Source organism: Salmo salar, chromosome 07 (genome assembly GCF_965601325.2).
Source record: "Salmo salar chromosome 07, fSalSal1, whole genome shotgun sequence".
NCBI lineage: Eukaryota > Metazoa > Chordata > Actinopteri > Salmoniformes > Salmonidae > Salmo > Salmo salar.
In genome coordinates this window covers 34,209,075-34,225,000 of record NC_138297.1, presented here as the reverse complement: position 1 = coordinate 34,225,000, position 15,926 = coordinate 34,209,075, and the positions used below count along the sequence as shown (strand labels likewise).

The following is a 15,926-nucleotide window of genomic DNA, read 5'->3' as shown; positions in this document are numbered from 1 at the left end:
ATTCTTGCATTCTAGCACACTCCCTCAAAACTGGAGGCATATGTGGTATTATGTCGTGTGCACATTTTAGAGTGGCCTTTTATTGTCTACAGCACAAGCTGCACCTGTGTAATGATCATGCTGTTTAACAGGGATAGGCTTCCCACTAGCGGGACAACTTCCGGTGAAACTGGAGGGCGCGCAATTCAAATAAATAACCTTAAAAAATATGGATATTAAACATTTTGGTACATACAAGTGTCTTATATCGGTTGAAAACTTCAATTCTTGTTAATCTAACTGCACTGTCCGATTTACAGTAGCTAATAGAGCGAAAGCATGCCATGCGATTGTTTGAGGACGGAGCCCCACATCAAAATATTTTTCCACCGACACAGCTTTCATAAATTCACAAATAGCGATTAAATATTCACTTACTTTTTGAAAATCGTCCTCTGATTTGTCATCCAAAGGATCTCAGCTATAACATGTAGTGTTGTTTTGTTAGATAAAATCCTTCTTTATATCCCAAAAAGTCTGTTTAGTTGGCACCATCGATTTGAGTAATCCACTCGTTCAACATGCAGAGAAAAGAATACAAAAAATCTACCCCTAAACTTTGTTTCAACAAGTCAAAATACGTTTCTATTTACTCCTCAGATACCCTAAAATGTAATCGAACTATAATATTTTTTACAGAAAGAAGTATGTTCAATAGGAAACCCATTTAAGCAGGTGCGTCTTGTCTTCATCGCGCGCCCAAACACGAATTTCCAAGACTGTGTCCCTGTACTAAAACTGATATTTCTTATTCATTTTGGAAGTTACAAGCCTGAAACCTTGAACATAGACTGCTGACACCCTGTGGAATCCATAGGAATTGCATCCTGGGAGCTAGAATTCAGTATGCCCCTATACTTTCCATTGTAAGACCATGGTATCTCAACAACAAACAAAAAATCTGGTTGGTTTTTCTTTGGATTTTCTCCTACCATATCTATTGTGTTATAGTCTGTTACATAATTGTTTTTATTTCTACAAACTACAAAGTGTTTTCTTTCCAATGGTACCAATTATATGCATATCCTGGCTTCAGGGCCTGAGCAACAGGCAGTTTACTTTGGGCACGTCAGTCAGGTGGAAACTGAGAAAAAAGGGGCCTAGCCCTAAGGAGATTTATTAATCAGCTTCTTGATATGCCACACCTGTCAGGTGGATGGATTATATTGGCAAAGGAGAAATGCTTATTAACACACACACACACACACACTGAGTATACAAAACATTAGGAACACCTTCATATCATTGAGTTGCACCTCCCATAATTGTAATTGTTGCATTAGCTCCCTGTTAATTCACAGTAATTTCAATACAAACAGGCTAATAACGAATCTACAGCCATCAACATACTGTTGTCCTGAATATCCAATGTGCTTCCTTGTGTCTATCATCAGAATAAATACCAATCAACTTGGATCGCTGGCTGGACAGTCCTTTCTTTAAAAACACAATGCAAGAGAGTTACGAAGTACGATCACATCTGTTACATGTGTCCTACCCACAATGCCTGTGTAAACCATGGTAACATCCAACCTTTCATACGCAGACAAAGATCCTACTAATTTGCCATGCCTACTTCCATTTACCCGGGGTAAAAAACATGCCAAAATTAAAGCCACCTGAAGACTTAGTCATGATTGTTGCATTTTCAGACCCTGTAACGAAAATATAGTACATTGGTCTCTGCTTTTTGCAGGTAAATTCATGAACACTTCCATCATTTAACACCTTAATTTGTAATGTAAACAGCTCCTATGGTTTAACACCCCCCACAAATGTGCCAGTTACCCACTAATATAAAATAAAGAAAGTGGTAAATAAGGGGCTGTTTTAAAGGGACTCATAAACATTGCATTATTATTTTTTACAGGTAATATACCATATCTTCTGTCTGAAATTAGTGAGAGAGAGAGGTATAGGGAGCAAGAGAGAGAGAGAGCGACAGAGAGCAGGAGAGCGAGCGAGAGAACACGTGTGCACAAGAGAGACCGAGGGAGAATAAAGAGACAGAAACACCCCACGCCGACCTCAAAGACTGAGGAAAAAGGGAGATTGAGAGGAAAAATGGTGAGGGGATAGATGGAGGAAGAAAATAACAACAAAAGAAGAGTCCTGCTAATTTTCTCTTCTATAGAAACAGTTAACTCAACCTTTACCTCGAAGAGGCTATTCTCATTGACGAACATTTAAGGAGAGGCAGCGTGACGAGATGACAATTTACATAATACGTATATAAACGTTTCAATTTACATGACATCCTTGCCTTACCTTTAATTGTGGCTGGCAATGTGACATTCTTGCTCTGCAGCTCCAAATTTACCGTATCACAGTAGCCCCTGACTAGCCAGTAAGCTTGCAAACTATTCAACAATGTGAGCATCTTTCCCTCTAAAACATATTAGCTAGCAACAATCTTGAATAATGCAACCAAACCATATTACACTCTTGAATAATGCAACAATTCACATGTGCAGACAATTAAATTGTTTATTTTATCGTTCGTAGATGCATTAGCTAGCTCAATGTAGCTTGCAAGACAATAAGACAGCTTACGTAAGCATATCAAACATTAACGTTTTCCCCCTCTCATAGGAAGATAAAAGTACAGTTTTAGCGTATTAAAGTTAGAACAAACCTAGCTTAATTTGATCAAAATCCTGAAAGTCATTATATGAGGTAAGAGCAAAATTGCAATTGAAAATGTTTATAATCCCCCTGGTGACAATTTCAGAATGTAATTTCAGGTGAAAACTCAAAAAAGCAAGTCTCAAATATATTGAAAATGTCTATACATTTCAGCTGTTTCAAAAACATTGCTCTGCTAATAGTATTTTTACTGTATCAATGTTGGGCTCAACTAAATAATTTTGTTTTCACTGCCCTGCTTAGAGCAGGTGAGTGGTGAGTGTCGTGGAAGACCTCCGTAGGTAGCGTTAGAGATGTGCGAAATACGCAAGTTTACATCACAGTAATGTCTCTCAAATCGATACCTCACGAGAATATCTCAAAATTCTCCTTAATTCTTGTCAATGAGAATAGACCCTAAGATAAGAAAGAGATTGGTAGAGGGATAGAAGAAGAATAGAGGGTGGAGGAGTTTTTCAATAACAAGAAAAGAGGAAGGGAGGGAGGGAGGAGAGATGGAGAGAAGTCAGAGGAAAGGTGACTTACTGGGACGATATTGACTGGAGGAGTAAAAAGAAGAAAGGAGAGAGGGAAGAGAGGGTGAGAGATTAAACAATAGTTGGGAGAAGTGAAGAATTCATGGACGTGTAATTTGCCCTTCCTGTACTTCTGGTCATGGTTATTGTAGAGACATATGTAAAACTTAGATTATTATTGGATGTAGCAATTATAGCCATGTCATCTAGATATAATAGCAGATTAATTAATTAATTTTAAAAATAATGAATTTTAATAATAGCATATTCCACTCATAGCTTCACAGTTCTATCCTCATAAGTCCTTTTAGACTGACTTCGTCCCAAACGGCACTCTATTCCCTATAAAGTGCACTAGTTTCAAAAGTAATGCACTATATAGGGATTAGTGTGCCATTTGGTACTCAGAGCCTTCATTTCCCTATGGGACCTGGTCAAAAGTAGTACACTAACTAGGGAATAAGGGGCCATTTGGGATGCAGCCTTCATTTCTCCTTCCCTGGGGCATTCTAACCCTGTCATTAAACAGTGTCAACGACAGCCCTTGGGCTAGGGCTGGCCTAGTGTCCTACTAGAGAACACACACACAGTAAACACAGATAGGGCTCACACGCGCAAACACACGCACACACCCCTAACTGCACAGTATTAACACGCCATTCCATAAATGCCTTTAGAGGTAAAAACACAGCGAAGAAGGAGAGAGAGAAAGACAGAGACAGAGAGACAGAGAGAGACAGAGAGAGACAGAGACAGACAGAGAGAGACAGAGACACAGACAGACAGACAGACAGACAGACAGACAGACAGACAGACAGACAGACAGACAGACAGACAGACAGACAGACAGACAGACAGACAGACAGACAGACAGACAGACAGACAGACAGACAGACAGACAGACAGACAGACAGACAGACAGACAGACAGACAGACAGACAGACAGACAGACAGGGTAGAGGAAGAGATTGAGATATGGAGCGCTACAAAAATGTGTGGTGAAAAAAAGAGTGAAAAAGGCAAAGAAAGTGAGAACAAGGAGGGAGAGAGAAAGAAGGGCGTCAGGGAGACAGAGATAAAGGGGGAGAGAGGGGGAGAAAGAGACAGAGATATTGATAGAGGGAGAGGGGGATGAGGGAAGTGTTTATTTAATTTGGGGCCTGAAATTTGATTCGATCCATGCCCTCATTCACATGACTAACTGGCTAAGGCTCAGTCCGAAATGGTCCCCTTTATAGTGCACTACTTTACTACATGGTTCTGGTGAAACTTAGTGCACTATATAGGGAATATGGTGCAATTTGGGATACAGCCCAACTGTCTGTACTAATGAGGTGAGGAGAGAAGGACAACAACATCAGGAATTGACAGAGTGAGTGTGTGTGTGGACATGTTTAACTATACTTGTGGGGACCAGAAGTCCTCACAAGAATAGCAAACAAACAAAAATTTGACCAACTGGGAACATTTTGTTAGTCCCCACAAGGTCAAATGCTATTTATAGGGGGTTTAGGGTTAAGGTTAAAATTAGTGTTAGAATTAGGTTTAGGGTTAGGAGCTAGGGTTATGGTTAGGAGCTAGGGTTAGGGGCTAGGTTTAGGGTTAGGGTTAAGGTTAGTGTTAGGGAAAATAGGATTTTGAATGGGACTGAATTTTGTGTCCCCGCAAGGTTAGTTGTACACGACTGTGTCTGTGTGTAAAAGAGAGAGCGAGCGAGAGGACTCATGTTAGACAGAGAGAGTTAAAGAGAGGGAGACAAAAAAAAGCGAGAGAAGGAAGAACTCACCATACTAGACAGAGAGAGATAGAAAAAGAGAGGACCCACTAGGGTTGGGCGGTAAACAGATTTTCATACCATCATACCGTTTCTGTACCAAACCGGCGTATATGGTATTAGCGAATGTGCACACAAGGGGCGCTTTACAAGGGGCGTGTACCATGTCATACCCATGGTACACGGTCTGATATACCATGGCTTTCAGCCAATCAGCATTCAGGGCTCAAACTACCCAGTTGATAATTTTGAATTTACATCTTAGATTTCTTATAGTTATAATAAGCAGTGGCCTAGCACCCCCCCCCCATACGGTCGGTGGTGATCTGACGGTAACTGAGTAATCGTGTAACTATCGGTTATGGATGAAGACCGTCATGAAAATAAAACAACCATCAAAGCCGTTTTAAAAATGCCTACATTTATTTAAGGATTAAAAATAAATAAACAAACTTTATTGTCATGTAGATAAACTTTACATAACCGCGGGAGTTTTTTTTATTTCACCTTTATTTAACTAGACAAGTCAGTTAAGAAAAAATTCTTATTTACAATGACGGCCAACCAAGGAAAAAGCCCTCTTGCAGGGATGGGGGATAAAAAAAAGGTAGGACAAAACACACATCGTTACAAGAGACACCACAACACTACATAAAGAGAGACCTAAGACAACACAGCATGGCAGCAACACATGACAACAACATGGTAGCAACACAACATGGTAGTAGCACAAACATGGTACAAAAACATTGTTGGGTACAGACAACAGCACAAAAGGCAAATAGGAAGAGTTAACAATACATCACATGAAGCAGCCACAAGTGTCAGTAAGAGTGTCCATGATTGAGTCTGAATGTAGAGATGGAGATATAACTGTCCAGTTTGAGTGTTTTTTGCAGCTCGTTCCAGTCGCTAGCTGCAGCGACCTGAAAAGATGCGTGGACTTTCTGTTATACAATGTTCTGGCTCTGAGGCCTATAATGCGCTAGTGTTGTGTCAAATGGACAATGCGCCAATCCTCTCCAACCTGGCATTGTGTAATTTGATATGGAATCTTTTCTTAATTTATAGACTAATCAATGCTGATCAAGCCCAGTCCTGGCCAATATGCTGCCCTAGGTGAGTCAAAAAAATTGCTGACCTCCTATCCCCGCGAAGTATAATGGTAGCCTACGCTATAGTCTACAGTGTCGGCCGCAATGCACAATTTACCAATTTACCATTAATACCTATCACTTGGTTACATGTCTGTTAATAGATATATTAATTAAAGAAATGTACCGTTCTCATTCTCAGAGTGTAAACATAGTTTGGGTTTATTTCATACCATAATTTACGCACTGCATGTGAGCAATAAGCGTGTCTGATTTCTCTGTTCTGTTAATGTTGATGGAGCACGGGGGGCTGGGCACGCATAGAAGTAGGCCTACCTAGCTGACTTCTCGCAAATGTAAAATGTAGGAAAGTGCCCAGCTGGGCTTCTCAGTAATTTTTTCTTCACCTCAAACAGTTAGTCAACGATGTCAATTTTTTATTATAATACTTCATCACAGTATTGTAAAAAAAAATTCAACACTCTCCCCCTCTATAATCAGCATTGCTGATAAATAGGCTATGGACATTGCGTGTATTTGTTTCTATTTGAATGATTGTCAACTTAATCTTCATACTATAGCATAGCTGTCTCCTTTATACATTCCTTGTCTATTCATTATCTTATAGCCTACTGATGATGATTTAATCTTGTAAAAGGCCTGTTTTCAGTAGTTTAGGCTACATTATTTATCTCATTATGGCATCCTCTCTTTGAAGAAGAAATGTCAATGCCACCATAGCTGCAGGAAGTATGGGTGCTGAGGGTGCTGCAGCACCCCCTGAAAATAAATAAATACATATTAATAAAAAATACATTAAAAAAGAAAACTGTTTGTTCCACTAAAGTAGTGCACTATTTTTACTAGTCCTGTATTAGCAGACCTAAATCGCCATCTGTAGTGCTGGTAAATTTTTTGAGTCTGTAGAACATCTTCCTGCGGCTATGAATGCCACTGCCATAAAATGACAAAAGCAGCAGGATTTGTGACGTTATGCGAATATTTCGGAAAAGTGGGAGACAACCCATCAGACTTTTTTTTAATGGTTTTGTGCGTCGAAATAGGATCTGTATTAAAAACAATTATATACAGAAAAGCCAACAGACAAGGACAAGGTAGGCATAGGCCTATATCTTTATTTTGACTCCATTAATGTTCTGTCAATACGAAAAAGCAACAGATCCTCTCCAAGCTGACATGTCTTAATTTGTTGATTTAAGTAATAACCTGAACAATCATGATGAAATGTCATGATAATAACGAAGTGGAATGGCTTGTTTCAATTGGGGAGTGGCGGGGGCCTGGGCACGCATAGAAGTAGGCCTACTTAGCCTTCTATGCGTGCCAGGTACCCCCACCCCGCCACCTCCCAATTGACCTGGCCAATTACCATAACCTCAAATTCCAAGACGGTCGGTATTTTGAAATACCCTGGTATACAGTATAAAGGGTATATCGCCTAAGCCTAGGACCCACCATGTTAGGGAAGGTGGGAGATTGTTTTGTTTAAGTTAAAGAAGGGAGGATGTGGAAGAGTTAGAACATAGCCATGGGGACCAGGGCAAAAAAGTATGAAAAACGTATGCACTCATTTCTGTAAGTCACTCTGGATAAGAGTGTCTGCTATAAATGACTAAAATGTAAAATGTAGAGAGTGAGTAATTACCGTGTAAGAAAGATAAAATAATAGACTTACCATGTTGGCCCCACCAGTCCAGTAAAGGAAGAATCCATCTGGGTCTACCTTCAGAGTAATCAGCGTGGGGTGGCTGCTGTTGGGCTCCTACACACACACACACACACACACACACACACACACACACACACACACACACACACACACACACACACACACACACACACACACACACACACACACACACACACACACACACACACACACACACACACAGGTTAATACACCGAGATATACACACTGTGCACAACATGTGACCAACGTGACCAACCGAGGTTCGAACCTGGGTTTCCTGCATGCCACAAGACTTTGTTAGCCTGCTGAGCTAAAACATAAGCATTAGCTGGGGAGCTAACACAAGTCTTCAGGTCTCAGACACAAGTCTCATACCTTCAGTCTTATGTCCAATGCTGGCTATGAGAGGGGTAAAGAGAGAAAAAAAAAACATAAAAATGGCATATTGTCAGACATTTTCTATTGTTTGTTGCATTGAACACTCCAGGGTGAAGTTTCCCCTAGGTACAGATCTAGGATCAGTTTCCCTCCCCCAATCCTAACCTTAACCATTAGTGGGGAAATGCAAGACTGACCCAACATCAGCCAGCATCTAGGGGCAACTTCACCCTAAACCACATTAGGGTTGGGAGGTATCTAGGATTTCATACATTCATACCATTCCTGTACCATACCAGGGTATACGGTTATATTTATAAACGCTGCATACATTTTAAACTATTACTGAAAAAACTGCATGCACAAAAATGTTGTGCTTTGTAAATTTGGCGCATGTTTCTCATTATATACTGAACAAAAACATAAATGCAACATGTAAAGTGTTGATCCAATGTTTCATTACCTGAAGTAAGAGATCCCAGAAATGTTCCATACGCCGATAAAGCTTATTTCTCTCAAATTTTGTGAACAAATTTGTTTACATCCCTGTTAGTGAGTATCTCTCTTTTGGCAAGATAATCCATCGACTTGACAGGTGTGGCATATCAAGAAGCTGATTAAAGAGCATGATCATTACACAGGTGCACCTTGTGCTGTGGACAATAAAAGGCCACTTTTATGCAGTTTTTGTGCAGTTTTGTCACATAACACAGTGCCACAGATGTCTCAAGTTTTGAGGAAGCATGCAATTGGCATGCTGACTGCAGGAATGTCCATCAGAACTTTGCCAGACAATTGAATGTTCATTTCTCTACCATAAACCGCCTCCAACGTCGTTTTAGAGAATTTGGCAGTACGTCCAACCGGCCTCACAAGCGCAGACCATGTGTAACCACACCAGCCCAGGACATCCATATCCGGCGTCTTCACCTGCAAGATCGTCTGAGACCAGCCACCCAGATAGCTGATGACACTGAGGAGTATTTCTGTATGTAATAAAGCCCTTTGGTGGGGGAAAAACTAAATTCTGATTGGCTGGGCCTTGCTCCCCAATGGGTGCCCTGGCTCCCAAGTGGATGGGCCTGTGCCCTCTCAGGTCAACCCATGGCTGCGCCGCCTGCCCAAGTCAAGTGAAATCCATAGATTTGAGCCTAATGAATTGATTTCGATTGACTGATTTCCTTATATGAACTGTAACTCAGTAAAATCGTTGAAATTGTTGCATTTTGCGTTTATATTTTTGTTCAGTTTAAATCAGTCATGTCGTAAAACTGTGTGTGCGTGAACAAGCGTTATAACTCTTCATGAATAACGCTCGTCACTCAACTTTTTTGGTGACAAAAAACGCCCTTATTTGCTGTATAGGGTAGATTAGCGTTAATATTGCAGATAGATTGTGGATTCCATCAATGTAATTGTCTGCATAATTTCCAATCCCCCATGTATATTTTGCTTGTAAATATATATTATTTTAAATAGATTTTCCTTCTTTATTATTTTCCCCTAACCCTAACACCCCTTCCCTAATTGGAGTAAACTAATGAAATATATTTTCCTTCTTTATTATTTTCCCCTAACCCTAACACCCTTCCCCTAAGTGGAGTAAACTAATAGACAATAATATTTAGGCTTTCACTTCCAGCTTATACATACTACATACATTTCACGGACAGTATATTTTACTGTAGTTATCTTTTGTTTGTTTTTAGTTCCAGCCTTCAGCTACCCTCAACCCCTTTCATCTATCTCTGAAGACAATCAAGTTTGATTTCTAGCTGCCACATATTTTTCCACTGTGCTGTGATGTTTCATAAAAGTTCTGAACCTTTCTATTCTCATACTTTCTAAAGATTGTCAATTAAAGATAAACACCTTTGCTGAGTATTATTACTATATTGATCGATTGACTAGGACTTTTTTTTTTGCGACCAAAAACAAGTTACATATGGGGACTACCAAAACAAGTGATCTCATGATTCTGTCTCTTAACAGCAAAATCTGCACAGCTGGGATGGTTGTATCCACATTATATAACATTCTATTGGTTGCAAGAATTCTTTATAATAATTCAAATTGAAAAACTCTACGTTTTGAATCCGGGGTCATTTTGTGTATCAGTTCATAAACCATGTGTCATGGAATCGTTACAAAAATCTCCTCCCAACTATTTTGCAACCTGTATGGTGCAGCTGTCAAATTTGTGGTCCTTAAATTAAACTGGTATACTTTATTATTGATCACAATTTTCTTTAGCCAATTTTGGTCTTTACTACAGGGTCGACACTACCTTCTCCCTTTCCACTTGCCTCCTCCATTTTTTCAGTATTGCTTCAATCAGTTGGTTGTAATTTTGGAAAGAGCAGATATCTCCATATATTTTTGTTAACTGCATGTGTGACATAAATAACTCCACCAATCCTATTTATGATATAATTTACAAAGACTATTTGCTGTATATTTTAGAAGTATTGGAATTAGGCCAAGACAGTAGCTCAGTAGGCTATCTAAAGGAAATAGCAATTGCAAACTTTATGTTTTCTGAAATGTGCTTTATCTAACCGTTTCTGAATGACAAAAACAATTGCAAATTGTTATGGACCTGTAAACTGATCATTTTAATTCAATAATGTTTTGCATTTACTTTTTCCCGAACCTAAATATGCTGCACTGCCTACAAATTCTACTCGGGGAAAATAATCAAAACTAAAGTTTTAGTTTTCATTCAACTACTTACAGTTGTAGCCTACACACTTCAATGCAAAATATCAGCTGTCGGTTCACCTGTATGTTATAAACCGGCTCCCTTTTGGATGCATAGAGCAAAAACTTGAAAGGTGCGGAATTTATTCTGCAATGATCATGGGAATTAAATCAATAACAGAAAATAGATGCCCATTTCTAATTATTTTAGGATGCAAAGATAAAATACATATGTTCTCTTCTCACTAACGGCAAATCATCACATCTTGTTATTATATTTAGCTACCTGTTATTTTTTTTGTTATGAATAAGAGTGTCATCCTATATTCCTAATTTGCACAAGGCTACTAGGCAGTGGTGTAAAGTACTTAAGTAAAAATAAAGTACTATCTGTTCTTTACTATTTATAGTTTTGACTACTTTTACTTCACTACATTCCTTAAGAAAATATAGCACTTTTTACTCCATACATTTTCCTTGGCACCCAAAAATACTCGTTACATTTTGAATGCTTAGCAGGACAGGAAAATAGTCAAAATCACTCACTTATCAACCGAACATCCCTGGTCATCCCTACTGCCTCTGATCTGGCGGACTCACTAAACACACATGCTTTGTTTGTAAATTATGTCTGAATGTTGGAGTGTGCCCATGGCTTTCCGTAAAATAAAAAAACAAGAAAATGGTGCCATCTGGTTTGCTTAACATAAGGAATTTGAAATTAGTTATACTTTCACTTTTGATACTTAAGTATATTTTAAACCAAATAATTTTCAACTTTTTCTCAAGTAGAATTTTAGTGGGTGACTTTTACATGTGTCATTTTCTATTAAGGTATCTTGAAGTATGATAGTTGGGTACTTTTTCCACCACTGCTACTACGCTACTTTTGCCTTCTTGCAATGCAATACTTCAACCACTAGAAACTGTGCGTACGCATGGTCTAAAGTTTGCAGGAGGATAAGTATATTCTCACGTCACGAATTCCCCCGAGCTTTAGGGCGCCACAAACCCACGGTATTGAAAATCATACTGTCTGTATTTCAAAATACCCCGGTTTACCCAGTATACCGCCCAAGCCTACACCATATTGGACGATGCAAGGTGTGTTCTATGTGATCTATTTCCATTATTTCTATGATGGAACCACCCTACCTCCAGTTTAGGCTCTGTGGTAAGCTACAGGAGGGAGGACAGGGGGGGAGAGTAGAGGAGAATAGTGGAGAGGAAAGGAGAGGAGGAATGAGGGTGGCCACAACATACAGTGAGGGAAAAAAGTATTTGACCCCCTGCTGATTTTGTACGTTTGCCCACTGACAAAGAAATGATCAGTCTATAATTTTAATGGTAGGTTTATTTGAACAGTGGGAGACAGAATAACAACAACAAAAATCCAGAAAAAAGCATGTCAAAAATGTTATAAATTGATTTGCATTTTAATGAGGGAAATAAGTATTTATCAGGTTCTTTATGTCTATGCTAATATGGCTAAAATCACATCTATGCTAATATGGCTAAAGTTCGCTTGCTAGCTGAACAACAACTGTAACGATGTATTTTTAGATGCATTTATGCTTTCAATAAACTTTAGAGACTAAATACAGTTTACATGTGGTCAACAATCTAAGCCAGCCCCGTTTGTTTTGCCCAATAGTTGCGCATGCGTCGGTTTTGTTGCCAAACAACCAAACCCAACTACTGTCTTAACGGCATAATTTATCCTTCTTTAAAAAAAATATATAATCCGTTTATTATTTTCCAATACGAAAAAACAGAGATAAACAATAACATTCACTGTAGCGTTGAAGAAATCACAGAATTAGAGAACAAAACACTGAAGCCCCAGGTGCATTTGTTATCATTTTAGTTGAGGAAATGAGCATCTAGCATCGTGGTAAAATAAAATCATAGCACATATGTTACTCTATTGCGCGTGCGAAGATGTCAGAGGGAAAAAAAATAGTGTTCCTTGTTTGTAACATCTTTGTGCTTATAATATCGCAAGTGAACATGGCAGTTTCACCGCTATGGATTCCATATTTTACTCACATATACAAAAAAAGCTAAGAAAAGGTGGTGTACCACTAGGTGGTACATATTATAAGAAGACAGTGCACAGTCATTACAAGCAATGTAATTATAACAAAAATAAATATTGATTGAAGTACAGCACAGCGTAGCAACAGATCATTATCACAATTGTGAAGGGGGACTAGTCCTTACTGAACCATTTATCAAGTATCAGCTGCCATATTTTGTTACATTTTGGACTTCTATTGAAGGTATTGTATCAAAACTTTTCTATATGCATTACATTATTTAAATACTGTAAAAACATCTCAAAAGGTATGTGCAGTTTCCAATTTCCAAATTTGCAATATGAGCCGTTTGGCTAACAGAGTACAGAGAGAGACAGCCTTCCCATCCAGGTTATTTCCATCAACTGCAAAAAAAGACAGATCAGTGGATGTGGGGCTATAACTCGATCAAAAGCTTTTGATAAGTAATCAAATATGAGCTCCCAGTAATTTATCATTCTTAAATCAGAGTTACCTATAGGCACAGATCTAGGATCAGCTAAACCATATCATAAACAACATTTTCATGATTAAGGGCAAACATAAAACTGACCTTAGGTCTAGCGCTAACTACTCTGCTATACATTTAAGGAATACTCTACTGTGGAAAAACAACATAAAAGAAAAAGCAGTAATCTCAGCCATCTCTTTTTCTCTATCGCTCTGTCTCATCCGTACCCATTTACCGTAAATGGATGTTTTACTTTCCACTATCTTACAAACACACAAACACACACACAATTTGCATGTAGAACAGCCTGTTGTGTTTTGCCTAAACGCTTCGTTGGTGATCATCTGTCTAACCACAATTGCCCCCTCCAAGCAGGGCACTGTGAACAGAATTGTCTCGTTGAGTTCCTTCAGAAAGTATTCACACCCATTGACTTTTTCCACATTTTGTTGTGGGATTAAAATGTATTTAATCGTCAGTTTTTGTCAACGTTCTACACAAAATTCTCTCTAATGTCAAAATGGAAGACAAATTCAAACATTTGTCAAAAAAGATTATGAAAAATAAAACACTAATATATCTTGATTACATAAGTATTCAACCACCTGAGTCAATAAATGTTAGAATCACCTTTGGCAGCTATTACAGCTGTGAGTCATTCTGGGTAAGTCTCTAAGAGCTTTGCACACCTGGATTGTACAATATTTGCACATTATTCTTTAAAGAAATTATTTAAGCTCTGTCAAGTTGGTTGTTGATCATTTCTTTTTTAGCTGATTTAAGTAAAAACTGTAACTAGGCCACTCCGGAACATTCAAATGTTGTCTTGGTAAGCAACTCCAGTGTATGTATATTTGGCCATGTGTTTTAGGTTATTGTCCTGCTGAAAGGTGAATTTGGCTCCAAGTGTCTGTTGGAAAGCAGACTGAACCAGGTTTTCCTCTAGGATTTTGACTGTGCTTAACTCTATTCCATTCATTTGTATCTCCCCCCAAAAACTCCCTTGTCCTTGCCGATGACAAGCTTACTCATAACATGATGCATCCACCACCATGCTTGAAAATATGAAAAGCGGTACTCAGTGATGTGTGTTGGATTTTCCCCAACATAGCGCTTTGTATTGAGGACAAAAAGTTCATTTATTTTCTACATTTCTTGCAGTATTACTTTAGTGCCTTGTTGCAAACAGAATGCATTTTTGGAAATGTTTTATTATGTACAGGCTTCCTTCTTTTCACTTTGTTAATTAGGTAAGTACTTTATAATAACTACAATGCTGTAGATCCATCCTCAGTTTTCTCCTATCAATGTTTTAAAGTCAACATTGGCCACATGATGAAATCCCTGGGCGGTGTTCCTTCCTCTCCGCCAATTGTGTTAGGAAGGACTAGGAGGTCGACCAATTGTGATTTTTCAACGCCGATACCGATACTGATTATTGGAGGACCAAAAAAAAGCCGATGCCGATTAATCGGCCAATTTTTTTACAATTATTTATGACAATTATAACAATACTGAATTAACACTTTTATTTTAAGTTAATATAATACATCAATAAAATCAATTTAGCCTCAAATAAATAATGAAACATGTTCAATTTGGTTTAAAAAAATGCAAAAACAAAGTGTTGGAGAAGAAAGTAAAAGTGCAATATGTGCCATGTAAAAAAGCTAACGTTTAAGTTCCTTGCTCAGAACATGAGAACATATGAAAGCTGGTGGTTCCTTTTAACATGAGTCTTCAATGTTCCCAGGTAAGAAGTTTTAGGTTGTAATTATTATAGGAATTATAGGACTATTTCGCTCTATACCATTTGTATTTCATATACCTTTGTCTATTTGGATGTTCTTATTGGCACTTTAGTATTGCCAGTAACAGTATAGCTTCTGTCCCTCTCTTCGCCCCACCTGGGCTCGAACCAGGAACACATCGACAATAGTCACCCTCGAAGCACTGTTACCCATCGCTCCACAAAAGCCGTGGCAACTACTTCAAGGTCTCAGATGGAGTGACGTCACCGATTGAAACGCTATTAGCGCGCACACCGCTAACTAGCTAGCTATTTCACATCGGTTACACCAGCCTAATCTCGGGAGTTGATAGTGCCGTTTGAATGAAAGTGCCGTTTGAATGAATGCTTACGAGCCTGCTGCTGCCTACCACCGCTCAGTCAGACTGCTCTATCAAATATCAAATCATTTACTTAATTATAACATAATAACACACATAAATACGAGCCTTAGGTCATTAATATGGTCAAATCCAGAAACTATCATTTCGAAAACAAAACGTTTATTCTTTCAGTGAAATACGGAACCGTTCCGTATTTCATCTAACGGGTGGCATCCATAAGTCTAAATATTCCTTTTACATTGCACAACCTTCAATTTTATGTCATAATTACGTAAAATTCTGGCAAATTAGTTCACAACGAGCCAGGTGGCCCAAACTGTTGTATATAGCCTGACTGCGTGCAATGAACCCAAGAGAAGTGACACAATTTCCCTAGTTAATATTGCCTGCTAACATGAATTTCTTTT

At 38.6% G+C, this 15,926-nt stretch overlaps 1 protein-coding gene across 2 annotated transcripts in view; it reads right to left on the bottom strand.

Annotated features, from left to right (window-relative positions):
• Nucleotides 1-15,926, bottom strand: part of LOC106591031 (1-phosphatidylinositol 4,5-bisphosphate phosphodiesterase beta-3) — a 127,580-nt gene that overhangs the window by 95,975 nt on the left and 15,679 nt on the right. For both annotated transcript variants that reach the window (XR_014392908.1, XM_045721871.2), the window contains exon 2: nucleotides 7,765-7,851. Coding sequence is in view for 1 of the 2 variants with exons in the window: in XM_045721871.2 (XP_045577827.2) it covers nucleotides 7,765-7,851 (87 nt within the window). In the remaining variant the exon portion in view is untranslated. The remainder of the gene's footprint in view (nucleotides 1-7,764; nucleotides 7,852-15,926) is intronic.